The sequence below is a fragment of the Emydura macquarii genome, unplaced genomic scaffold (assembly GCF_026122565.2).
Source record: "Emydura macquarii macquarii isolate MOO-44397 ecotype Brisbane River unplaced genomic scaffold, CSIRO-AGI_Emac_v2 contig_1027, whole genome shotgun sequence".
Lineage (NCBI taxonomy): Eukaryota > Metazoa > Chordata > Testudines > Chelidae > Emydura > Emydura macquarii.
The window spans coordinates 14147705-14175641 of record NW_027131164.1 but is presented as its reverse complement, the minus strand read 5'-3'; the positions used below and the strand labels follow the sequence as shown (position 1 = coordinate 14175641).

At 44.7% G+C, this 27937-nt stretch overlaps 1 protein-coding gene across 8 annotated transcripts in view; it reads right to left on the bottom strand.

Annotated features, from left to right (window-relative positions):
• Positions 1–27937, bottom strand: part of KIDINS220 (kinase D interacting substrate 220) — a 175681-nt gene that overhangs the window by 62532 nt on the left and 85212 nt on the right. For all 8 annotated transcript variants that reach the window (XM_067544798.1, XM_067544800.1, XM_067544797.1 and 5 more), the window contains exon 22: positions 22281–22443. In XM_067544798.1, coding sequence (XP_067400899.1) covers positions 22281–22443 — 163 coding nt within the window. The remainder of the gene's footprint in view (positions 1–22280; positions 22444–27937) is intronic.

The following is a 27937-nucleotide window of genomic DNA, read 5'->3' as shown; positions in this document are numbered from 1 at the left end:
TACTTGGATTTAGATAAGCATGCATTTATGACACTGTTAAACCTGAGGCATGAGAGGCAATGGTAGATAGTCTTAAACTCACATCTAGGCCATCTTCTAAGAAACCCAGAAAAGTCAGGTTGCCTGGTTTACTCTGGTTGCTATTTCTATTTGGATGATTTTATTCAAACTCTGGCAAATGCAGAGAGAGTGGATGGCCTGCATGAAGGGTAGGCTAATATCTATTATTTTAGAAGAAAAGTCTATTTTATTTGGGGCTTGCCACTCAATAACCAAACTCTCAGGCTCAGGTATTTTGAACCATTATGCAGGAACAGGTCCTGGGACAGAAGATATTTGGATTTATCCCCAGGGGAGTCTTTGGACAGTCTAATTTGCTGAGTCCCAAAAGTTGAAGATGAATGACCCAGCCTTGCAGAGGTGTCTCTCGGATGTGTCTCAATTAGCATGGTGAATACAGAGACTCCAACGAGCTGCCCAGACTATGGCAGAGAAAAGGTCCATCAGCTAGGAGAAATTAAGTGAAAGATCCACTTCTATGGTTTCTAGGAGGATTTCTGCATAGGTGGAGCACCTCTATACTCTGCTCAGTGCCCTGACCTATCATGATAAAGAATAGGCCAGGGAACAGAGAGAAAGAAGGAGATCTGCAGATTATCTCATTTACTGAGCAATCTGGTGAAATTCTAGATGACTTGGTGGTCCCTCCTGGCCTTAAACTCTCTGACTCTCTATGAAATTTCATTCCTCTACGGGAGAAGAGAGACTTGAAAAAAGTTTTGCTCCAAAAATCAGCTTTAAAAACTAGCATTGCAATGGATAAGATGAAAGCACTGGACTGCGGCTTTGTTTGTAGGTCACGGGCCAACCTCAGCGCTCCAGGGACAAGTCTGAATGCACTCCAGTATTTTCAGGGAGAGATACACAAAACTCAAATATTTATGATTCGGGGAGACTTTATGATCAAGAAAAAAAGAGAAGGAATTCTTATTGGTCACTCTGTATGAGGCAAAGCAGAACTGCCATGTTTGGCAGTGATGGAAGTGGGGCAGTGCCTATATTCAAGATAGGAAATTCCGCAGTTATATCTGTGCTCTCATCCATTCATTGTGTGAAAGCCCAGTGTCTGTGGACTGACCTGGCAAACAGAACCAAAGGAATTATTTTAATTAAAATACAACACATTAACCAACTTTTCTTCTGAAGTCTTCTAATTAAAATAGTTATTATTGATTTTTAGAAGGGGTGGTTACTTACCTGTAATTGGAGGTTCTTCAAGATGCATGGTCCATATCTGTATTCCACTGAGAGTTATGCACATGTGTCATGCACCTGGAGCCAGAGTTTTTCAAAGTAGTAGTATCTGTCAGTCCGCACATGCGCCCTTGCACTGCCTCGTGGTTTCGCCTGAGGTGATAAAGGGCAGGGCAGACCAACCACGTCTTTGGTTCCTTCTCCATCACAGATCTACCAGATCTGCAGCAGAGGAGAAGGAAGGTGGGATTGGAATACAGATAGGGACTACATATAGTTACAGGTAAGTCATCTCCTCTTCTTCTTTGAGTTATGCTCTTTATTGTATTCCACTGAGGGTGATTAACAAGCAGTATCAAGCTAGGAGAAGGATGCGAGAAAGACAACAGAACCGTGGAACGAAGAATAGCTGCACCGAATGAGGCTTCCATTGCAGAATCATGCGCTAGAGCATAATGAGAAGAAAAGGGGTGTACTGAACTCCACATGGCCACCTAAGGTATGTCCACAAAGAGCGTGTCGTGGAGCACAGCAGTAGTCGATGCCTGCACTCTCATGGAGTGGGCCCGTATCCCATCTGGTGGGGACCATCCCGATAGTTGATAGCACAATGTAATGCACTCTGAGACCCACTTTGAGATTCTCTGCGTGGAGTTGGCCAGCCCTTTAAGTCTCTCAGCTACAGCTATGAATAGTCCAGGAGACTTCTGGAAGGGCTTCATCCTCTGTAGATAAAAGGCCACAGCCCTACGGACACTGAGGGAGTGAGGCCACCGTTCCTCATTTTAGGTGTCTGGTTTCAGTAAGAAAATTAGCAAATGTACGGGTTGGTTGAGGTAAAAACAGGAAACCACTTTTGGTAGAAATTTAGGATGCAAGCACAATGACACTTTATCCTTATGAAACATGGTGAAATGGGGATTTGCCATCATGGCTCCCAGTTTGCCAATCCTCCTGGCAGAGGTAATAGCCCCCAGGAAGGCAACCTTCATGGAAAGAAAAGAAAGGGAGGAGGAAGCTAGGGTTTCAAAGGGAGAGTACATTAACAATGTAAAGATTAGATTGAGGTCCCTGAGGGACAGACAAGGCCCCTTTCAGAACTGGGCAGTCAAAGGATGAGTAAAGACCAAATGAATCTCCACAGGAGGGTGGAAAGTGCTAATAGCTGCTGCTGCATGCACCGGATGGAGCTGAGAGTGAGCTCCAATGCCTTCAGATAAAGGAAATAGTCCAAGAGCACTGGGATGCGAACGGTCTCAGGGACAAGATTTTCCATTGGGCGGTAAGCGTGCCCACTTAGAACCACTTAGGATCATCTCGTGGAGTCCTTTCTGCTATTGGAGAGGACCTCTCGTACTGCCGACAAACTTTCTTGTGCTAGCAGAGGTGTCCATCCAAAAACCATGTTGTCAGGTTAAGTATCTGTGGATCAGGATGTCTGAGTCTGTCATTGTGTTGTGACAGCAGTTCCGGGAATGTCAGAAGTGGGACTGAAGGATGTTTCGACATGCCAAGAAGCAGAGGAAACTGAAGCAGAACTGGTGATGCCAGAATAGAATGATCAGGATGACCATCGCCCTCTCCCATCAGAGTTTGTGAAGGAGGGAAGTAGGGGAGGGGAGGCATAGTTGACCCAGTCCAACGAGTCAATGACCAGGGTGTCACCCTGTGAATGAATACAGAGTCCTCCTGTTGAGCAGTACTGAATGCACTTGGTGTTGGTGTGAGATGCAACGAGGTCCCTGATAAGAGTTCCTCATTCATAAAAAATGTCCGTGATTACTGTGTTATGACCATTCGTGGTTGGTTTCAAATTTCCTACTGAGAGCATCAGCAATCATGTTCTGGGTCCCTAGTAGGTAGGCCAGCAACAAGAGGATACAGTGTGTAATGCACCATTTCCAGAAGCGCACTCTTTCTGCATATAATGCTGGGAACCTCGGGCCTCCATATTTGTTTATGTAGTGAACTGTTCTGTTGTTGTCTGATACAACGAGAATGGATGAACAGTACAAATGCACAGCATACCTTCTGTGTTGCCTGGAGTTCCATGATGTTGACGTGCATCTTGGCTTCTTGAGCAGTCCAAGTTTCTTGCATCATTTGATGTCACACAAGTGCTCTCCAGCCGTCAAGCAAAGTATCTGTTATGACTGTCGGAGAGGATGGGAGGAAGGGCATTCTGGAGCAGACTTGGAATGGGTCTGTCCATAATTGGAGGCAATGACCGCTGGTGGGATGGTGAGACTAGTGTCCATGGACTGGTGCGTGGGGAAGTAGGCTCCTTAGCTGTAGACAGCAGAAGCACAGGTGACAAGGGGTTGGATATCACTCATGCAATCAGGTCCAGTACACTCTAATCTGTCTTTGGGCAGGTAAGCAGGTGCAGCGGCTGCATCAATGCATGTGCCAATGAACTCCCTGGACCGTGTAGGGTGCAAAGTCAATTTTTTGCTGTTCATCCCTAGGGAGGAGAGCGGTAGAAGGAACTGGGACGTCGATTCCCAAGCTGTCTTTCTGGATCATGTTGCCAGTTTCCAGTTATCCAGGTAAGGGAAGAGAAGGACTCCTTGCTACCATGGAGACAACTTTTGTGAAGTCTAGTGGAGCAGTGGTGAGTCCGAACAGGAGAACCCTGTATTGGAAGTGTCGCAGACTCATCGTGAACCTCAGTAACCATCTGTAGGTTGAGTGGATGTCAACACGGAAGTAAGCATCCTGCATATTGAGACCCATAAACCACATGCCTTTTCATAGCGAGGGAATGATGGCCATGAGTGTTATCATAATGAACTTTGGTTTGTGAATGGGTGTAAAAGAGGTATATGTCTCCCCAAGATGCCTGAGTTTCTGTTCTCCCATCCTCTGCCTAATTCCTGGGTGATCCAGGCTGCTACGGAGCAGGCCAGGCAACAGCATCCACACTTCACTCCCATTGACAAGGAGGGCAAGAGGTTAGACCTTATGGGGAGAAAGGTCTTTTCCTTGGCCAGCCCTCCAGTTTCGTATCTCAAACTACCTAGGGCTGATGGCCAAATATGACTTTTTGAACTATGGGCAGATGATGGATTTTGCAGATAAACTACCTCAGCAGGATCGTGCTCATGTCCAAAGTATTTGGAGGAGGCCAAGTTGGTCTCCAGGCTGTGGTTGATTCTGAGGACATGTCTTCGCATTCAATGGCAACTGGAATCGTCATGAGGAGGTAATCCTGGATACATACCTCAGGCTTCCCCACGGAGGTACAGAGTACAATTGAGAACCTCCCTTTTGATGAATTACACCTCTTCAACTAAAAGATGGATGATTCCTTATACTCACTGAAAGACTGCAGAGCCACCCTGCGATCTCTAGGCATATATATGTCAGTGCTGAAACCAACATTTTATTGCTGCCACCTACACAATACTCTAGAACCCTTCCCCCACCCCGTTCTACCACCATTGAACCTATGAAACTCCACAGAAGCACCTGAAGGTCCACAGGTCTTGTCCGCCTGGTCCACCAATGCAGCACCCCATGCAACATACCCAATCTTCACATAAGCGGTATTTCTGAGTGAATCTAGAGAGCCATTGCATCCCAATGCTCTTGCCATCCACCCCCATTGGGAGAAACAAGGCAATGCAGGCTGACGGACACTACTACTTTGAAAAGTTCTGGCTCTGGGTGCACGCGCATAACCCTCAGTGGAATACAACTGAGACCATCACTCAAAGAAGAACCTCACTATTAAGCTTTCCAGATTTTTATTTTTACATTGTATTATTGCCTTCCACATAGTCCCAAAATGGGTTTAACTTACACTCTGTCTTTATTGACATACCAAGTTTTTACCATATTTCTTCCTCTTCTTCTAAAACAACTTTTAATCAGAGAAATACAACATAGATAAAACGGTAGCTGCTTTGTCTAATCTGTACCAAACTGACTTTCTAGAGGAAGAAGAAAATGAATGTTATCACTTTCACAGAAAAACACCATAGCTAATTGTTTGCTTGGTTCCAACATTAAAAAGAGATAACTGTTCATGATGACACATGATATTATGCAAGTTCTATTGCTACACTGGTTAAAACATTAGTATTTCACAAGTGAAACACAGGACAAGAAACCAAGTGTCCATAACCACTTAGAATCTCTACTACTGCAATTCACCCTCAGTCTTCCAAAATACTTAGTCTCTGGAGCAGTGGCTCTCAGTCTTTTCAGACTACCTTTCAGGAGTCTGATTTGTCTTGCATACCGTACCCCAAGTTTAACCTCACTTAAAAACTACTTGCTTACAAAATCGGACATAAAAATACAAAAGTGTCACAGCAAACTATTACTGAAAAATTGCTTACTTTCTCATTTTTACAATATAATTCTAAAATAAATCAATTGGAATATAAATATTGTACTACTTTTCAGTGTATAGTATATAAATCATGTCAAAGTTTGGCTACCCAAGTAAATTTACCACCATTGTAAGACTCCTCCACGACCAGATGACTGCCTCCGCCCTGTGCAGTGGCTCTACCTCTGAGCCCTTTGCCGTCCGAGCTGGCGTAAAGCAAGGTTGTGTACTGACACCCACTCTTCTCCATTTTCCTAGCAGCTACGAAAATGCTAATTCAAGATTGTCTGCCACTGGGCATTGGCATCCAATATCGGACTGATGGCAACCTCTTCAACCTCTCTCACCTCTGTGTCAGAACTAAAGTAACATCAGCAACAATAATCGAACTCCAGTACACAGATTATTGTGGTGTAGTTTCAAACTCAAAGCAGTTCTTAACTGCTAGGGATAACCCTGAACATCGGCAAAACAAAAGTTCTCCACCAGCCTGCTCCCAGTCAATCATCAGACCCAGCAAGAAAGATCTACACTGACAGAAAGGAACTGGAAAATGTAGAACACTTTGCCTACCTTGGCAGCCATGTCTCACAGAGGGCAAACATAGACGTCAAGATTCAGCACAGAATCCGCCATGCCAACCTTGCCTTTGGCAGATTGTCTCGCTGGGTGTCCAATAACCACAACATCAGAACACACAATAAACTCCTTGTATACAAAGTGGTGGTAATTCCAACTCTCCTCTATGGGTGTGAGACCTGGGTGATGTACACAAAATCTGTACATTCTGAAAAACCTGGAATGCCAGCACCAGTACTTTCTACGGAAGATCCTCAACATAAAGTGAGAAGATTTTTGCACTAACATCAGTGTTCTCACTGAGGTCAATATCCTCAGTGCTGAGGCCCTGATTATCCACCACCAGCTGAGGTGGCGTGGGTACTATGTGGGTACACCTGATGCACGCCTACCAAAATAATTGTCCAACTCACCAAAGGAGAAAGGAAAGGGGAGGCCAAAAGAAATGCTATAAAGCAGTGTTTCTCAAATAGTGTTCCGCGGAACCCTGAGTTGAAGGGTTCCGCGAAAAAGTGGAACTGCGCCACCCAACAGCTGGCAGCATGCCGTGGAACAGCTGTGAGCGCACCGCCGAACCAATGTGATTGCGCCGCCGAACCAATGTGATCGTGCCGCCGAAAACTGCTTACAGAGCACGCTGCCGAAACCAGCCTACACCGTGCGCCACTGAAAAGGGGAAGATTTCCTGGACTTGTCGGCGGAGGGTATCGAATGGCCGCGCAAGGGTGCCACAGCGAAATATAATTGAGAAACACTACTATAAAGACATCCTCAAGACAAACATCAAGAGATGTGGCATTGACATCACACACAGGAAGCTGGTAGCCCAAGCCAGGGCTAACTGGAGAATACTTGTCAGAGGAGGAATGACTATTTTTGAGGAAAATCGGCCCAACTCTGCCTCCCAACACCATCTGAAACGTCTGCCAACGAGTCCCCATATAAAATAAATCCTGTCACCCTGGTCACAGAAAAACACCAGAAAAGGACAGACAACTATCATGTAGCAATCCTGGCCCAACTCTGCCTCCCAACACCATCTGCAATCACAGGCCACTAACACCACTCAGCACTGCTCACTAAACCCAACAACTAAAATTAGACAAGTATTATAACCCTAAGGAGACTAGACTATAATGTATCACAGGCAGAGCGGAGGAGGGATGCCAGACCCTTCCTGACTGCTGCAGGTGTCTGATGAAATTTTAGGAATATCCCACATGAACCAACAGGGACTCTCAGTGCCACTGAGCTCTGCCCCCCACCATCACAAGCAATCGTGTCATACAATCCCACTCATGCATTTGTCGAGCTTTCTCTCAAAAATAATCCTTCCACTTATTTGGTTAAAGCTCATCTTAAAACTTTATTTAACTTTATTAAAATAGACAAATTTCAATTCATCTTTCTCTTTCTATAATTACATCTTCAAGACAGCTCTTACTACAAATAAATACAATAACTATCCTGTAGGAATTCTTACCTCCATCTCTAACCTGTTTAAAGTTCCATTAAAAAAGAAATCACTATTTCAGTTTTGAATATCACTTTCCCTTTAGGTGTACCCAGTTCTGTCAAATTTTGCTATTTCACCTCTCACTGTAGAATGCATGATACTTTGTAGGAAATAAAGTATATACAAATTTATGATGTATATGGAGTGCCTATATTTTGAGTGTTTTTAGTTTATTATTCTAAATAAACTATTTTTATGCAAAACAGTAACAAGAAACAAAAGCACACATATATCATTATGCTTATAACACAATATATATTAATTAATAAAATCCAACAATAAACTTAGCACCCTTCCCACTAGATCCACAGACCTCCCCTTCCCTTCTTCACATGAGAAACAACCAGAAAGTTTATAGGGGGTGAACTATGGAAATCCTAGGTGCTAAGGGCTCCTTCCCAAACAAGGGTTCTATTCTAGTTTCTTACTCCTCTCTCCCCTACCACCTTTTCCTTACTGCTAACTATGTTCCATATAGGGTAAACTGAGGGAGATTTAGAAGATTCATGATAGCATGTTTTCTATCTAATTATTTCCTTTCTGAGACTGACCTCAGCCTCAATCTGCCTTACCAAGAATAAATTCTCCAGGGATCACTACATGTTCACTCAGGTCCTAAGTACTGTATATACTTATTTAGCAATTACAGTTACAAGTTTGAATTTCTATTCAAAAGTGATTTAATGTTTTAATACATCTTTTAAAGAACTCTTCTGAGGACCAGGCAGAAGAGGCATGGGAAAACTTTAGAACCCTGCAATGCCTTTGATATTTGCAAAGGGTCACAAATACAAATAATCACGATCCAGAAATCAGGAGCTAGAAACAACCCAAACATTTAAAAAACCTTCTTCTATCCACAACCCACTTTTCCTCAGTATCTCTCCATCAGAAAAAACAACTTATCAGGGAGCTCCACAGCATGCTGCCTTGAAGGCATATGACACACCAATATAGTAGGTTCCTCAGAAATACCCCACAGCAGCTACAACCTGAAGATCAATCTCTAAAGAAATTGTGGCAATACAATATCTTTGTATTCTCTGACCTCTTTCAAAGAAAACAAGATTAAAATGCTATACCCATTCAGATAATCTTAGCAAGTGATTTGGATCACAAAGCTGCCATGGCAGGGCACCAAGTCAAATTTTCAGCTCCAAGACTATTTCACGGGAACATATGACCTGTATTCAAGGAGTACAACAGCCTCTCCGAGGGCTCTATCTAGAGAGTATTTGTGTTATACAAATTCTTTCTAAAACGTATTACTTACACTAGAAAAAAATACCTGTATGTATGAAATAACCCACAACTCAGGAACCAGCCACCTAATTTGCAGTATAATCCTTTTACAAAATAATTCTGATGTCAAGTACTTGACTGAAATAATGACAGTCAAAGTTTTCCTTTGCTTTCCTAAGAACTGCTTTGTTATAGTCAACTAGAGCATTCATAATTTTAGGTGGAGCTAGTAGCGCTGCTGATATTTAAGATGGATTGATACTTCCTATCTTAAGTCCCTGTTTTCAGTTGTTTATAACTCTTCCAAAAAATTAACCATTTGGGATTAAGTTTTCCATGCCAGGTGTTTGGCAAGCTTGAGCAAAAATCGTTTATCCATATCCAAGAACATCATTATGGGAAAATACATGGTTTTGGCCTCGTTAAAAAAAATTCTTACAACAGTTTTGTTGAGAAGCTGCAGTGCCTCCAGGCTTCGGAGGAGGCACTCAAAATTTGGTTTAGAGGTTGCTCTGATGTCAGGGATGTGCCATATGGTGTTTGCTTAAAAACACCTAAATTTAGCCAAGTTATAAGTCCTTGGAAAATTTCAGTTTGCAAATGCTTACTACAGACTTGTTAGAATTTGGCAGCTAAATTCTCCAAAGATTCTATTTGCACTGAGTATGCTCCAGCTCAGAGCCGAAGGGCCTTAGCAGAACTTTCCCTGCAATTGCTCCTCCAGCCTAGTGTGGCACCAGGCACAGGAACTAAGAGCAAGGAGACTGTCTTTCCTGTGCTCTCAGTGCTCTAATTGCTGGCTCCCAGGAGAAAATAGCTGACAACTACAAAAAGGAACATGAAATGGACTCGGGGGCACAGAGGTGGTAGCAAAGGGAGTAGATTGGCAAAGAGCTGGAGGGAATGGGGGTAAAAGTGGCTGGAAAAGTAGTCTGAGAGCCAGCAGCGAAGGGTGCAGGAAGAGATGACTGAGACTGAATGAGGAGCTGAGGTAAGGAGACCAGGACTGGAAGCTGGAGAATGATGGAGGATGGATACTTGGACAAGGAACCTCTAGAGACAAATTGAACAAGGAGAGAAGGTGGGAGATAGAGACAGGCTGGGCAAGGAAACTTGGATGAGAATCCCACTAGGAAGAGACAGGGACTTAGTAGGCAAGAAGACAGTGGAATGAGAAGTTGGAGTGGGGATGGGAGAAAGAGAACAGGGACAGAGACAGGCTGAAGGAGACAGGCTTGAAGGAGACAGGCTTGGCGGAGGTAAAAGGGGGGAAACAGGAGTAGAAGGGTCTATGACCACTACAGAAAACTCCCCTCCAGAACCTGGAATTGAACCCAATATTCCACAGTCTCAACATTCTTCCGCTGTCAGCAAATATCTATGAAACCTTCCAGCAAAGTGTGCACCTTACTCTTTTCTAGCGCTGATCCACATATGGATGACTGATACTTCTGCTATCAGTTACTCACTTAGCTCAAGTGGCATACATCTGGTTCCAACACTGTGGATGACCTTTGTGAGTGTCAATATGATGCCACATGATGGAATTTCATTTTTTTTCCATTAGCTTTTTTTAAACCTAGGAAATTACACACAAAAAACTACATTAAAAGAACTTTAGGTTTATAAAGTCAAGCACTCAACAGTTAGGAAATGCTGGCCATTAAGGTTGATCATACAATCTTAATTCAGCCCCCTCCTGCCTAGGCATTATGATACAGTATTTAATTACATGATCATATACCATTTTTTCCATACGATCCCTGCATCATTCAGTGCACGTGATTTATGCTGTTCAGTTAATGAGCAGTTATTCAATATTTCATTTTATGCTCATTGTTCAGTGTGACCCCATGCCTTGTCACTATACTCTAGTCAAATCCTACTCCAATCACAGAATTATTAACTTCCTCATGGATTCATCACTTTGGTATCTGACTGCTTCACAAACATAAAATTTATTTTCACTACACCCATATGAGATTACATGGTATTATCCTATTTTACAAATGGAAAACTGAGGCACAGAGAGATTCACACCAGAAGTGTTCACTAATTTCGGGTGCCCAGTTTGACACACCTAGGATCTGCGCTTTCAGAGTTCTTAGGCTTTATACAACACTTTATGTGCTTAACGCACAATCCCCATTGACTTCAGTTGCAGTTGTGAACGCTCAGCACTTCTGCAAATCAGATCCTACATATCAAGTTGGTCACCCAGAAAATGATAAATATACACTAGCCACCTGTGAAATGTTTAGTTAAAGTGACTTGCACAGCATCACACAGGAACCTTATGGCAGATAAAAGGATAGAATCTAATTCTTCAGGCTGGGCAGCATTAAATTGTCTTAGCCATGTGACCATCCTTGCTCCTCTTCCAATCCCCTGCCTTATTCACTGCACATCTTCCAACTTCTGCCACAAATGAGACAGGCATCTCAGACAACCTGCTCTTTCACTATACAACTTATTTAGCCTCAGAGCATTAGCCATCCGAATGAGACAGGCATCCTTTGAAAAAAAAAAAAAAAATAGCATATGATCATGTAATTAACGACAGCATTATGATGCATATGCACAGGTGGGCTGAATTAGTTATACAATTTTATTCTGATACTGAGTGCATGATTTTGTAATCTTTACTTTCTTAACAGGTTTTTTTTTTTTTTTGGTAACTACATAGATTGTGAAAGTGATGTTTATCTTTTGTAATAAAACTTAAAATCATAATACACTTTGGGGAAAGACATTAATTTTGCAGAAAAGAGTGCATCCTAAACCATGCATGACAAAGCAATTTCATGTTGTATTAGCTCAATATAAAGTACTTTGCCAAGATAATTAATGTATTAGTGCCATCTGCTGGTATGCCAATACAGAGTGCATAATGTAAAGTTTCCATAAAAAGAGTGTTTCAGTTTGATATGGTTAAACTATTGCTTAGTTCATTTTTACAGTAAACTAGATACAGCCTATCCCTAAAGAAGAAATGAAAACAGTATTTCATGTACAATACAGGTTTTACTACTATTATCAGAACACATAAGCCCGCACAAGAAACTGTTTGACTGTAATTTTTTTGATGAAGCTGTGTAGTCACAGCAGATTTACCCAAACTCTTGACTCTGTGCCTCATGCATGTAATTGGCAGGTATAAATATTATGCCATGAGCTAATAGGAGAGCAGTGCACACTGTCCTGGTCACTCAGACATTCCCTAACAGATAGTATTTTGGAAAAACCTATTGGCGCTGTGGATAGGCCAAAGGGCAGTACTTTGTATTGGTAGTAATTGCTGCCTACAACGAATCCTAGGAAGCATCTGTGATGGGGATGGAAGTAATATGTAAGTATGCATCATGTAGGTCGGGGGCCAAGAATCAATTCCCGTTCCAGCACAGGGATGACAGTGGAGAAGGTGACGATCTTGAATCGCTGCAGTTTGACAAACTTGTTTAGGTTGTGGAGGTCCAGGATCGGATGCCAACCATCAAATTTCTTCTAAACCAGGAAGTAGTGGAAGTAGAAGCCTCGCCCTCTGTGTTGTACAGGGACTGGCTCTATAGCTCCCAGTTGCAAAAGATGGTTTACTACCTCTCTTAGGACGGGCTTGTGAGAGAAGAGGGATGGGAACTGGGGGGACAGAATGGCATAGTTGGAAAGGGGATGGAATATACTTCCTTGACAATCTCCAGGACTCATTTGTCCGAAGTGATGAGCATCCAAGATGGTACAAATAGAGCTAGCTGGTTGCCAGACTTCTGATCTGTTCACGGCGTTACAGATGGTGAGGATAGCTGGAATAGAAGGGAAGTTCTCGGGCCCTCAACCCCACCTTCAAAATTGTTGTACGAGAAAGTTTATGAGACATTGCCCCTTTTGCATCTGTGATTATTGGAAGGCCTTGATGGCGGCATTGCCTAACTGCTGCTGTGGATAATAAGATTCAGGCCAGGATCATGGGGGAAGCTGATATTTTCCTGATCTCCTCTTGGGTTGTGGGGTGGGACCCAGGGATCTTAGTGTAGCTTGGGAGTCTTTTAAGGACTGTAACTAATTCTCGATATGCTCCGAGAAAAGATTTTATTCTTCAAATGGAAGGTCTTCAATTGTTCTTTGTATCTCCTTGGGGAATCCTGAAAGGTGTAACCAGGATGCCCGCCTCATTACTACTGCGGTAGCAATGCATCAGGCTGCCGTGTAAACTGAATCCAGGGAGGCTTAAAGGGTTGTGCAGGTTATTAGATGGCCTTCCACTATTACAGACAAGAATTTTTCCTTTTTGGCCTCTCAGAGGTCCTAACATAACTCCTCCAATTTAAAATAGTTCACAAAAAACGGTTACTTACCTTGTAATTGTTGTTCTTCGAGATGTGTTGCTCATGTCCATTCCATTCTAGGTGCGTGCGCGCCTCATTGCATGGTTATTGGATTTTTTTTCCCTTTAACAATACCCGTAGGACTGGCTCCAGTGCCCCCTGGCATCCCGCGCACATGCCACAGTATAACAGGCAGCGCCAGCCCTACACCCCCTCAGTTCCTTCTTGATGTCAACTCTGACAGCAGGGATTGGGGGCCGGTAGTGGAATGGACATAAGCGACACATCTCAAAGAACAACAGTTACAAGGTAAGTCACCGTCTTTTCTTCTTCGAGTGCTTGTTCATGTCGATTCTATTCTAGGTGACTCACAAGCAGTACCTTAGAGGTGGGCCCGAAGTTCACAGATGAGCTGCCTCTAGCACCGCTCTGCCGAAGCTGGTGTCCCATGCCTGCAGGATGATGGCATAGTGGGACATGAAGGTGTGTGCTGATGATGCGCACATGAGCCAGAAAACCCACCGAGGAAGCTTGCGCTCTGGTGGAGTGGGCTGTGACGACACCTGGTAGAGGCACCTTCGCCTGCTCATAACAAAACTTGATGCAGGACATTATCCAGGAGGAAATCCACTGGGAGGAGACAGGTAAGCCTTTCATTCTATCCGCCACTGCAACAAAAAGTTGCATAGTATTCCAGAAAGATGTAGTGCGCTCAATGTAGAAAGCTAAGGTCCGCCTAATGTTAAGCGTGTGCTACCTCCTTTCTTCCTCTGAACCATGTGACTTGGGAAAGAACAATGGAAGAAATATATCCTGGTTATAATGAAATTGAGACACTATTTTGGGTAAGAAAGAGAGATGAGGCTACAACTAGACCTCGTCCTTATAGAAGATAGTGTATGGTGGTTCTGAGGTTAAGTGCCCTAATCTCAGAGACTCTTCTTGCTGAGGTAATCACTACTAGAAAGGATACCTTCCAGGAGAGCAACAGCAATGGACAGGTAGCCAAAGGTTCAAAGGGGGAACCCGTAAGCCTAGACAGAACTAGGTTTAGATCCAAAGGGGGCACCAGGTCTCAAACCTGAGGGTTGAGCCTCTCTATTCCTTTCAGGAACCTAACAATCATACAATGGGAAAAAAAGGTTTTCCCATTTATTGGAGGGTGAGATGGCCACTAGGTGAACCCTCAATGAGGCAATAGCTAGGCCTTGAAGCTTAAGGTGCAATAAGTAATCTAGAATAGCCTGAATCAATGACTGTTTGGGTGGAATTTCTTAGGAAGTTGCCCAGCAGGTGAACCTTTTCCACTTGGCCAGGTACGAAGCACAAGTGGAAAACTGTGACGAACACGCCCGTTCCTCCAGATTCAGCCATGTAGTCTTTACACCATCAGATGCAGGGACTCTAAATCTGGCTGCAGCAGCCAACCCCGGTCCTGGGAGAGGACATCATGCCACCGGGGCAACTCTAGCAGGGGCAGGGCAATTGACAGCTCCAGCAGCATGCTGAACCAATGGCGCAACCAGGATAATATTTGCTCTGTCCCTCTTGATTTTCAGTAGGACTCTGTGTAGCAGTGGAATGGCCTGAATGCGTACATCAGAATCCCCATTCACTGGAAAACAAAAGCATTGCAGAGCAACCCCTATTTGAGCCCATAAAGAGAACAGAACTGGAGATATTTCTTTTTCTGTCTGGATGCAAACAGGTCCACTTGGGGAGAACCCCACCTTTGGAAGATCATACCAGCCACCCTTGGGTGGAGCGACCACTTGTGGCAGGGTAAGAAGGACCTGCTGAGGTGGTCTGCTGCGTTGTTTGTCTTGGAGTTGAGAGGCTATAAGGTGAAAATCATAGTTCATCGCAAGGTTCCAAAGACACACTGCCTCCCTGCAAAGGGCTGACGAGCGGGCCCCCCCTTGCCTGTTATTATAGTACATTGCAGCGGTGCTGTCTGTCAGAATCCACACTACCTTGCCCGAGATGAAGGGAAGGAACACCCCGCAAGCCAGGTGTATCGCCCATAGCTCCCTTACGTTTATGTGCATCTCTCGCTCCTCCCGTGACCAAACACCTTGAGTGCTGTGGCCCCCAACCCCAAATCCGAAGTGTCTGACACCAATGTGATCAAGGGGGCTAGTTCCTGGAATGGCATGATCAGCAGTACTGAGCAAGGGTCTCGCCACCATCCCAGTGAGGACAGGATGTGGGGGGGAGGGACCATGACCATTCACTCCAGGGAGTGTCTGCTTGGAGCGTACACCAGCCCTAAGTGTGCAAGCTTTACTACATGTGTGCAAGCCGCCATATGGCCCAGCAGCTGCAGACAAGACCTGGCTGTTATGAGGAGGCACTTGTGAAGGCAAGTAATAATGCCTGATATGGCTTTGAAGTGAGGCTGTGGTAGAAACGCCTTGATCAGAGTCCAGAACCCTCCAATTAATTCTATCCACTGCACCAGCATTAATGCTGATTTCTCTTCGTTTATGAACAGATCCAGACAGCGACAGGTGGCACATCGGAGGCCTAAGTTGCTCAGGACCTGAAACTGAGACCCACCCTTGATCAGCCAGTTGTCCAGGTATGGTATATCTGCACGCCTTGGCACCTGCGGTGCACAGCCACCACCGCCAAGCACTTTGTAAACACTCTCGGAGCAGAAGAGAGGCCAAAGGGTAATGCCATAAACTATTAGTGGGAGTGGGCCACAACGATGCAGAGAAACCGTCTGTGACCGGGAAAGATCGCGATATGGAAGTATGTGTCCTTTAGGTTGAGGGTGACTTCTGGATCCAAGGAAGGGATGATGGAGGCTAGGGAGACCATGCAGAACTTAAGTCTCGAGATATTTGTTGAGACGATGCAGGTCTAGAATGGGCCTGAGAGCCCCGTTTGTCTTGGGAATGAGGAAGTACTGGGAGTAAAACCCTTTCCACTTCATGTTTGGCAGAACTTTCTCTATAGCCCCAAGACTGAGAAGGCTCTCCACCTCTTGTACGAGAAGTTGCTTGTGAGAGGAGTCCCTGAAGAGGGACGGGGAGGGAGGGTTGTGAGGAGAGGGGGGAAGAAAACTGCAGGACACATCCTGCCGAGATTATGCCAAGGACCCGACAGTCCGATGTTATCTTGGCCCATTCAGATAGGAAGGGGGCAAGTTGGTTGAGGAATGTACAGGAGGGAGGATCCTGTCTCGAGACTGGAATGCCATCCTCGGGTGCACCTTCAGAAGGATTGGCACTGGCTGTTGGACCACCTGGAAAACCCTGGCTGGGCAGCTGAAGTGGAAGCCGCAGTCAACCGGTGCTTCCTAACCCCTCTATCTGTCCCTTGGTCTATAGGAGGCGAAACAAGGAGGCTGGTATCTCAGCAGCTGCTGCTGGGAGTGGAAATGACGCCTCGAGGCCTGGGGTGTATAAAGGCCCAAAGAACACAGTGTGGCCCTTGAATCCTTCAGACCGTGTAGTTTGGTGTTGGTCTCATTGGAGAAGAGAGCAGACCCATCAATGGGGAGATTCTGAATGTACTGCTGCACCTTCTGTGACAGCCCAGAAGACTGCAGCCAAAAGCACTGACACATACAGATAGCTGAAACCATGGCTCTCCCAGCTGAATACGCTGTATTGGAAGTCGCTTGTAGGGCCGCTTTAGCCACCGTTCTACCCTCCTTGAGGATGGTGGCAAACTCCGGCGCCCATTCCTGGGGCAGGGTCTCCTTGAATGCTTTAGGGAGTCCCAGAGATTGTAATTGTACCTGCCCAGGAGCACTTGTTAATTTGCAATACAAAACTGCAGGCTCGCTGTTGAGTAAATTTTCCTCCCAAAATGGTCCAGTTTTTTGCTGTCTTTTTCGCCTATTATACGGCGGCATGTATGTGAGACTCCAGGGGGCGCCAGAGCCGTCCCTACAGGTACTGCTAAAGGAAAAAATATTCCGGTAACCGTGCACGGAGGCGCACACACACCTAGAATGCAATCGACATAAGCAAGCACTCGAAGAAGAAAGTTGTGTTTAGCCATGAGGGCCTCATAGTTGGAAACTCTATATTGGAGGGTAGCAGACAATTGGGATTTTCTGCTGAATAGTCCCAGAAATTTCCAATCCCGTTTGGGATGGGCGGATTGGGAATGGTTTTGGCAATTTTTTTCTTGCAGTGTTAACAACTAAGGAGCTCAGATTAAAAACAAAAACTCCGTGGTTTTTGCGGACATATAGTATTTCTTATCTGCACATTTGCATGTGGGAGGGATAGCTGGGGTCTGCCATAAAAGATTGGCTAGCTCAAACAGTGCTCCATTGATAGGCAGCACAATTTTTGCTGTAGAGGAGGTGTGCAGGATGTCAATAAACTCATGTTGCTGTTCCTTGACCACCTCTAATTGGATGTGAAGCACATCTGCCACTCTGCAGAACAGGTCCTGAAAGTGTCTAAAATCATCGGCTGCTGTGGGAGACGGTGGCATGATGGTCTCATTTGGTGAAGATGATGAGAAGTATGGGACCAGGGTTACCTCTTCTCCCTGTTCATCCTCACGTTCTTCGTCATGCTCCTCCACATGTTCTTCATCTTGTGATTTTGTGGAGGTTGAGCCTCTGGAGGTCGGGAGAGTGATGAGGATGGGATGGATGGAGGACATTGTATCATCTGTTTTGTTGGGGGATTACCAAATTGAGCCCTATACATGGCCTATGGGTCCCAGTACAGCTAAGTAGGTCGGAGAGGAATATGAGGTTGCATCCAAGGAGGCCCCTGCCAGTATTGGGTTCCCTAAGATGCTAAAGAATAAGCCTGGAAGGCAGGTGCTATGTGCCCTGATGTTGATGGGGCAACAGATTCAGCATATTCCTCCTTCCCTTTCACTGAATCACTAGGGAAATGAGGAGCAATTGCTTTCAGGGAGAGTGAGGCATGGCTTGACTTGGGGTAAGTCTCATTTGAGGAGTAAAGACTCCGGAATATCAGATACTCTTAGATCTGATATGTATCTGAACTACTGTGGTGTATAGGGCACCAATGGTGCGGATGTAATGCATGGTGCCATGGCGTATGTTTTAGGAGGACCAGCAGGTAGCGCCAGAGATTTTTTTGGAGCCACTAGTTTAGTCAGTGCTGAGGTCAGAGCCATCATCTTTGCGGGTGCTGATGACTTAGTTTGTGCTGGTGGCTTCTATGAAACTGCAAAGGGTCTCAGAGCTGCAAATGAAGTAGAAGGCCTGCATCGGTCGCCGCACATAGAAAGTGGTGCTTATTGTTGATCTGCCCTAGCACGGTCTTTCAACCTTTTCTTAGAAACGGAGGAACTCAATCTTGTTGTGGAGCTGTGCCCCTTGTCAGAAGATGTTGACGCCATGGATCTAGCAAGGGACAGCATTCTTGAAATTTGTGCCTCAGATGCTGAGGAGGGGACTGCTCTCCTCTTTCAATCTCAACCATTGGAAGTTTTTAAGAACAGGTTAGACAAACAACTGTCATATGCAAGCACCCAAAGAAGAAAGTATATTCAAGGACTATGTCATACTGCAAACTTTGAATGATGATCAAATTAGAGACAAACTGAAGATCTGTTATTGACTGATAACTTTTGAATGTATACAAAACTTGTCATGACTATATAGTATTACAGAAAAACATCTGTTAGAAGATTATTAAGGTTGTTATATCAAACACTCAGTTAGGAAATAGTAGAATTAAGGGTGCCTGTGCAACCTTTGTGTGTATGCATTATGATACAGTATTTAATTACATGACCACTTACTATTTTTTTCACAGCACCTCTCCCTCATTCAGTGTACAATACAGCTGGTGTTCACTTAAGGAGCAGCTTATTCAATATTTTGTTTTGCATTCATTGAACAATTCACAGACCTAGGCTTTATTAACAGTATATTATTCAAACCATGCTCTGAGGACAGAATTATTAATTTCCTCATGTATTTTTTTATGGCATTCATCACTATAATATCTGACTGCTTCACTAAAATTAAAGAAAATTATTCACACAACACCCCTATAAGATTAGGGTATATTATCCCTATTTTACACATAGAAAACAAATGGGCACAGATATATTAAGATCAAAAGTGTCCATGAATTTTAGTGCCCAATTTGAGATACCTAAGACCTGATTTTTCAGAGAACTTAACAATATCTAGCACTTCACATGTTCAATGCGCACCTCCCACTGATTTCAGTTGCAGTTGCGAGTGCTCAGCTTCTGTAAATCAAACCCTAGGGTATCAAGGTGGACACCTAGAAAATGGGTAACACAATTAGTGACCACTTGTGAAAAGTCTGATTTAAGTAACTTGCCTAGTATCATATAGAACTCTGTGGCAGAGGCAGGGATTGAATCCAATTTTCCTAGGCAGCATTCAAATGCCTTAATAATGAGACTACCCATTCTCTTCCTGCAATCCCATCTAATTTATTACACATATTCCAATTTTGCAACAAATGAGACAGGGGTCCTACAGATAACAGCCTCCTTTACTACATAACCTTTATTCATCGACAGAGCAGGTCCATACTGTGGACTGAATGAGACAGGGGTTCCTGTGGAAAAAACACCATGTGATCATATAATAAAAGACTGTATCGTTATACACATATACCACAGGGCCAAATTAAAGTTGCACGGGTAATTTTAATTGTGACCTTTCCTAAATATTGAGTCATTGACTTTGCAACCTTAATAATGTACTTTTAATGTAGCATGTGTGCGCGTAATTTGCTAGTATTTTTTTTTCAACTGAAAAAACAGAATTTCCATCATGTGACATCATATTGACACCCACAACAGTCATCTGAGCTGTTAGAACCTTTAGATTCACTGCACACATCTCTGCCACTTGAGCTAACAGAGTAACTGATAGCAGTAGAATTTTGTCATCCTCTGTGGACCATCACTGGAGGCGGATGAGACACATACTATGTCAATTGGTTTCACGGCTATTTGCTGGATGTAGATAAATTGGGAGACTAAGGAACTCTGGACTCCATTCCAGGTTCTGGATGGAAATGTTTTCTAGTGGGTATAGACCCTTTTGCCCATTCCCTCCAACCTGTTTCTGACTCAGTCCTATCTCTTTTCCACTCCTGGCTTCTTGTCCCAGTCCCATTTTCCTTGCCTACTCAGTCCCAATCTCCAGACCTCAGGCTTCTCATCCCAGTCCCAGTCTTCTTGCCCACCCAGTCCTAGTCTTCCCAGTCAGTTTTGCTATCTGAGTCCCAGTCTCCCTCAAATCCCAATCTCTCCCCACCACATCCAGTCCCAGTCTCCTTGTTCAGCCAGTCCCAGTTTCCCAGCTCCCAGCTCCTCATCCAATCTCTCTTCCTTCTCCTTCTCCACTCACTGGCTGCTAATCTCATTGTCTGGGCTCCTCGTAAATCTCAGTCTCCCCCATCCCTTGCTCCTTGACCCAATCTCTTTGCCCAGCCAATTCCAGTTCTACATCATCCCCCCAACCCCTTTTCAGATCTGTTTCCACTACCTCCTCACCTGTTTCCCCCACCAGTTCCTACTCTCAGTTTTCCTCCTTCCCCCTGCTGATGTCAGTGTTTCCCCTTCCCAGCCAACTGGCTCCCAGTTCACCTCTCCCCCTCTCCCTCACCAGTTCTAATGTATCCCCCCTACAAACCTTCTGGCTACCTGTCTTCTTTATCCTGCCAATCCAGGTCTTTCTCTCTCTTTCCACCACTTCAGTCCCAGTTTCAGCAGACTCCTTATTCCAACCTCCTCCTTTCCCTCCCACCTCATCTTGCCATTATCCTTTCTGCATTTGAATCAGATGACTTCTTCTTCTCTGTTCGCTGGGTGCCAGCAAAGGATTCATTGAGAGTACAGAAAAGAGAGACTGTAGGCTCTCTGCCCTCAGTTCCAGTGCATGGCCCCAACCTGGTCAGGAACAGTTGTTACAGAGTAAGTCTGGCTCTGCCCAGGGGCTATAGAGAGTATGCTTAATTGCTCTATGGGGATGACACACATGAGGTTAGGTCACACATAGGAATTATGAGAGGATGAAGCATGCTCAGTTGCTTTGTGGGACTGGTGCATGCGCAGTCTGGTCTGCACTAGGATCTGTAAGAGGCTTGAGCATGCTTCGTGAGGACAGAATCTTTGGAGATTTTAGGTCCTAAAGTGAAGTCTCTCCTGAGCATGTGTGAACTGTGATTTTTCAAAGTCCTACACTTTGGCCAAATGTGGGCAGATTTTCACAGATATAGGAAGGCATATCCCTGACACAAACGTAAACCCCCCCCCACACACACACACACACCAAATTTCACACCCCTGCTTCAAAGTATGGGAACCTGAGAACTTTTCCACAAAAAAAGGGTTACCAGATAAAACATATTTTTCCCTAGTCTCATTCTTGGAAATGGCTGAACCATTTTGGTTAAATTTTTCCAAGCAAGTTAATCCTGAATTAGACACCCAGGATGTAAAATTCCAGTCCAAATTATTAAAGTTTAACATAGTTATAAGCAACTGAAAACAGGGTCTTATAATGGGAAGTGTTGGACAACCTTAATAAACAGGTGATGCTATCCGTCCTGCCTATAAATAACCACTGAAAGTGCCACTGAGAAGTCTAGATAGAATTCCAAGACCTTTGTTAAGTATGTGACCAAATAAAATAACACCATTTCACATCATATTATGGCCCTTTTTTAATATTTTTAAAGTTATAGTTAATTACCTGTATAGATTGGCAACAAAAATGATGTGTTGTTGGGATGAAAATTAGATTAGTGAAAACCCAAAATAGCAGTGCTAACCAACTATGAACAAGAACCTAGTAGAGATCTTAATAAAATAGACACACATGTATATAGTACACCCGCTTTAATTAACAGTGAAGGATATTTAAATAAATCAACATTTGCCAATACTTAACAAAGATATTCTGTTTTAAATGCAGAGGGAAAGACTTAGGAATTTTCAGACACCAGTGTGGTAAATATTGGCAAATGCTGACTTTTTAATAGCAATTATTAGACATTTACGTCATCACTAGAACCATACCTACCTCTCATAGATGGTTTTTAAAGTAAGCTGATCTGGAACACCTTCAGTCTCTTCCAGATACAATATGAGCCAGGATGTCCTGTATGGCCACTGCTCTGTTAGGTTGATCCAGCTAGCCAGTCTATCCCAATTGAAAGTGATCTGATTAGCTCTCAGTAAACGTCCTAAAAATACAAGAAGAGGGTGAGAAAGGAAGCAATTCTTTTAATAGCATAACCTTTTGTCATTCTCTATAACAGATGAAAGTTATTTCTCTTAAAAGTATAAAGTGGAAAAAGTTAGTAGATTAGTTCTGTAGAGTTCAGATTCGTTTCAGGTCACGTATAAAAGATAGAATTTGGTAGTCTAATAAAAAAAATCCTACCAGGTATCTGTCTATATCTCAAAACCCATTAATTGTCAGCCTTTGCTCTACCAGGCACTGGAGTACAATTACCAGCCTGTTACAAGTAAGAATTAATGTTAATTAACACAGCTGTGGGGCAAAGTTTGTACAGTGCCAGACCATAAATAGACCTGACTCTAACATTCTACAGGACTATCTTTATACTGTATTTCAGAACATTTTTTAAAATGAGATTTTCTGTCTGTTTCCAACCAGGAAGATATCACCTATGGTTATAGCAAATAGGCAAATAATTGGTATCTTGAATAGTGAATCAAGTAAATCTCAAAGCTAGAAATACAAGGTAGCACTTTATTAACAAAAAAGGCAAGATTTGGGTTTATGAACATAGCATACTATTAAAGGCAGAAAAAAGGATCTAAGATCAGTGCATGTAGTTGACAAATATTTTGATGGGATCAATGTGACATGAGGTTCCTTTCCTAAGATGAATCCTGATTTATGTGTGCTGAAGAAAGAGTATTCTGTTAACACTTTCAAAATACTGTCAAACTTTTATATAAGTTTATATAAGTTTTTATACCAATTTTTGATGCAAGTTCATATTTAAGAATCCACCTTCTGACATTGTGAAACCATTCTATATATGAATCTCACACTTCAATAACGTATTTCTATTGTGTCCACTTTTTTTAGATTTTTGCGGTATGGTTGTTTTTTACTGAAGTAGTTTTACTAAGATTGCTGAAGTGGTTCATAATTTATCACCCTGAAAGATCTGATTATGACGTTTGTAGTGAAGTTACGTTTGTGTACACAAAGATCTCATGGTTATAGTTTTTATATAGTTTTACACCCGGTGTCATATAGCCACAGGATTTGTAATATGCCCCAGCTTTTAAACAATCCCTTGGAGGAACTCCTTCAATGTGCCAGACCCTCAAGGGGTACCACTCTTTTTTAAGGGTAGGCCACTCAGCCTCAACATTTTCTAGGCTGAGACTCTAGAGGCTCCAGCACACTTGTTACACCATGAGGTCTGCTCAGCAAGACCAATTGAGATAGACTCAACCTGCCCATTCAGGTTCAGCACACACCGGATTCTGAATTATCAAGTCTCTAGTTAGTGGCAAGAGCAAGGGTTCCCTAGTACAGAGCTTGCATATGTCAGTCTACCACCGCTGCCTCGGCCAGGCTGGAGATATAAAGAGAATTCTGCCTAAATTTTGTTTCAGCCTGAGAACAACTCTGGGAATTAAGAGTACTGATGGATATGCATACAGCAGGTCCTTGTCCCACAGAAACAGGAAAGCATCCAAAATTGACCCAAGGCTGTGACCAGCCTTGGAAGAGAAACAGGGATATTTTCTATTTTTCCAAGTTGCAAACAGATCTACCATTGGCAACTCCCTTACACAAAACACCAAAAGCTAGAACAGCTGTTTTGAGAGACCATTCACTGTCTAAACTGAAGGATCTGTTCAAGTGGTGCACCAATCATTTTGAACACCCAGCAAGTCAGACACCCTGAGAGTCATCAAAACTCCATATTCAGAAATTCCACAACCTGTCCACCTCCTGACACCAGCTGGTGCCTCCCCTTCTTTGTTCACATACAACACAACTGTGGTATTGCCACTGAGCACCTGGACAATCTTACTCTGAACATGAGGAAGGAAAGAACAGAAGGATATCACTCTGACGGCTAAAGGCTGCACCATCGTTATACATTTGGTGAGAACACTTGGTGCTGATGATAGACCAACAGGCAGAACAGTGAATGGGTAATGGCCTTCTCCTACCATGAACCTTAGGAATGTCCTGTGGGCTGGGCAGGGCTGCCACACTGAAGTATGCATTCTGTAAGTCACAGGCAGCATAGAAGTCTCCTGGATCTAGGGAAGGGATAATAGAAACAAAGTACACCATATGTAACTTTATCGTTCTGATGTATTTGTTTAGATTCCAAAGGTCTAGAATTAGTCTGAGACCTCCTCTGGCTTTAGGTATTGAAAAATATTGGAGGGAAAAAAACCCTGCCCTGATGAAGCAGAGGCACTTCTTCTATAGTTCCCAAAGAATGTAGAGTCTGAACTTCTTTCTTAGTACAAACTCCAGAGAAGGGGTCTTGAAACGAGATCAGGAAATGGGACTGGGGCAGGGGATAGAAAGATAATAAAAGGTATATCCTGATTCCACCATGCTTAGCATTCAATTGTCTGAGGTGACTGCCAGCCATGCTTGCAGGAATTGGGATAACCAGTGAACAGAGGGAGGGAAAGGGTCAGTAAGATCCAAGTTGGTAAGTGTGCTGTCCTTGACACTAAAGTCACATAAGCTGCTTTGAGGCCTGTGATTGCCTGGTTAATGAGATCTAGGATGTGGAGGGTAGAAACCTCTGAGACCTTTTCCTTTTCTTAGAATGATCAGATTGTCTGAAGGAGAAGAATTGCTGCCTCGACTGGTATTGAGGATGATATTTGCTTCTGTTCATAGTGGTTGTGTACAGACCTGTGGACTTAACAGTGCTCTAGAGTCCTTTACTGTGTATAAAACCATACCCATTTTGGAAAAGAGTAAGTCACAGCCTTTGAAAGGGAGGTCCCTCAATTATCTGTTGTACTTATGCAGGAATCCCTGACGACCGCAACCAGGAGGAATTGTGTATAGTTAGTGCCATTGCCACAGCTCTAGTAGCAGAATCTGCCATGTCCAAGGAAGTTTGCAGAGCTGAACAAGAGACGAAATGACCCTCTGCAACAAGGCACTGGAGCGGTTCCCTAGAGCTTCCTGGAAATTTATTTGCAAACAGATTGCCCCCCAGTCAGAACAGTCAAATCAAGTCGTTAAGGCCTGATGATTGGTTATGCGGAGCTGTAAAGTGTGAGATCCAAGAGTCCACCTTGAATTTCAACAAAGAATATATTCAGAAAGTCACAGTGATGTGGTACCAGGAGGATTCCTCAGAGACCGTGATTGAGATTGATGCCAGGAACGCAGTACCAGGGGAAACATCAATAGCTTTCTAGCTACTGGTACCATGCAAGGAGACAGAACTGGTACTGGAGGCCTAGAGATGGACACAGAGGAGGCCAATGACCGTTGTACCAGATCTAAGATTGATGGGACCACAGGAGACTGTACTAGAGCCGATGAGCCATTATACAAGGTGTTGGTCAGACCTCACCTGGAATACTTTGTGCAGTTCTGGTCTCCCAGGTTTAAGAAAGATGAATTCAAACTGGAACAGGTGCAGAGAAGGGCTACTAGAATGATCTGAGGAATGAAAAAACAGGGTTACTTACCAGTAACTGTTGTTCTTCGAGATGTGTTGCTCATATCCATTCCAGTATAGGTGTGTGCGCGCCCCGTGCACAGATTCCTGGAACTTTTTTCCCTTAGCTAGCTCTGTAGGGTCGGCTCAGGCGCCCCCTGGAGTACCGCGCTCATGCCGCGGTACATAGGGCGCCACTGACCCTGCGGCCCCTCAGTCCCTTCTTTCTGCCGACTCCGACAGTGGGGACGGAGGGTGGGTGTGGAATGGATATGAGCAAGACAACTCGAAGAACAAGAGTTACTGGTAAGTAACCCTGTTTTCTCTCTCAGAGTGATTGCTCACATCCATTCCAGTATAGGTGATTAAATAGCCATACCTTGGAGATGGGTAGGAGTCAATGGTGAGCTGCTCTCATCAGCACAGCTCTGCCGAATCCCATGTCCTCTCTCGCCTGCTGCGCAATGGCGTAGTGAGACGTCAAGATGTGGACCAACGACCAGGTCGCTGCTCTGCAGATGTCCTGCAGGGGCACTCCTCCCAGGAAGGCCATGGATGAGGCCTGGGTTCTGGTTGAGTGCCCTGTCACAGCTCCTGGAAGCGGCACCTTCGCCCGCTCGTAGCAGGTTTTAATACAGGCGGTGATCCAGGTGGAGATGCGCTGGGTGGAGACAGGTGAGCCCTTCATCTGGTCCGCCACTGCCAGGAACAGCTGCGTTGACTTCCGGAACGGCCTGGTCCGCTCGATGTAGAATGCCAGGGCTCGTCTGACGTCCAGCGAGTGCCATCTCCGCTCCTCCTCTGAACCGTGTGGTTTGGGAAAAGAACACGGGGAGGAAGATATCCTGGTTATAATGGAACTGAGACACCACCTTAGGCAGGAAGGCTGGGTGGGGCCTCAGTCGGACCTTATCTTTATAAAAGACCGTGTAGGGTGGTTCTGAGGTTAAAGCTCTGAGCTCGGAGACCCTGCTAGCCGATGTAATGGCCACCAGGAAGGCTACCTTCCAAGAGAGGACGAGCAGCAGGCATGTAGCCATGGGCTCGAAGGGGGGTCCTATCAACATTGTGAGGACCAAGTTTAGATCCCAGGGAGGCACCGGGTCACGGACCTGGGGATACAGCTTCTCCACCCCCTTGAGGAACCTAACTGATATGGGGTGGGAGAACAGGGAACGCCCTTCCATCAGCTGGTGAAAAGCCGAGATAGCTGCCAGGTGCACTTTCAGGGAAGCCAGTGCTAAACCCTGGAGCTTCAGGTGGAGCAGGTACTCCAATATCGCCTGACGGTGGAATACCCCAGGACTCCGCCCAACAGGTAAAACGCTTCTATTTGGCCCGGTACACAAACTGAGTGGAAGGTTTTCTGATGCCCAGCAGAATCTGTTGGACCTGCGCCGAGCAGGCTCTCTCTCCCTCCGTCAGCCACAGAGTCTCCATGCTGTCAGGTGGAGGGAGTCCAGGTCCGGGTGTAGCAGGTGACCCTGGTCCTTGGAGAGCAGGTCGTAGCGCCTCGGGAGCGGAATCGGCGTGTCGATGGACAGGTCGAGCAGCATGTTGTACCAGTGCTGCCGCAGCCAAGCTGGCACAATCAGTATCATGTCTGCTCTGTCCCTCTTTATTTGCAAGAGGAGGACATTGGGCAGGAGCAGAATGGGGGGAAACACATTCAGGAGGGTCCCCATCCAGTCTAGAAGGAACGCATCGGAGAGGGAGCCCGGCTCGCGACCTCGGAGCGAGCAGAACCTCGGGCACTTCCTGTTCCAGTACGACGCGAACAGGTCCAGTTGGGGAACCCCCCACTTCCGGAAGATTGAAGTCACCACCTCTGGGTGCAGTGACCAGTCGTGGCGGGGTAAGAACGATCTGCTGAGGCAGTCCGCCTCGTCGTTCCTGACCCCCGGGAGGTGAGAGGCAGATATGTGAAAATCGTGCCTCACAGCAAAGTCCCAAGGACTTTGCCTCCTGGCAAAGAGCCGAGGAGCGCGCACCCCCTTTCCTGTTTATATAAAACATGGCCGCCGTGTTGTCGGTAAGG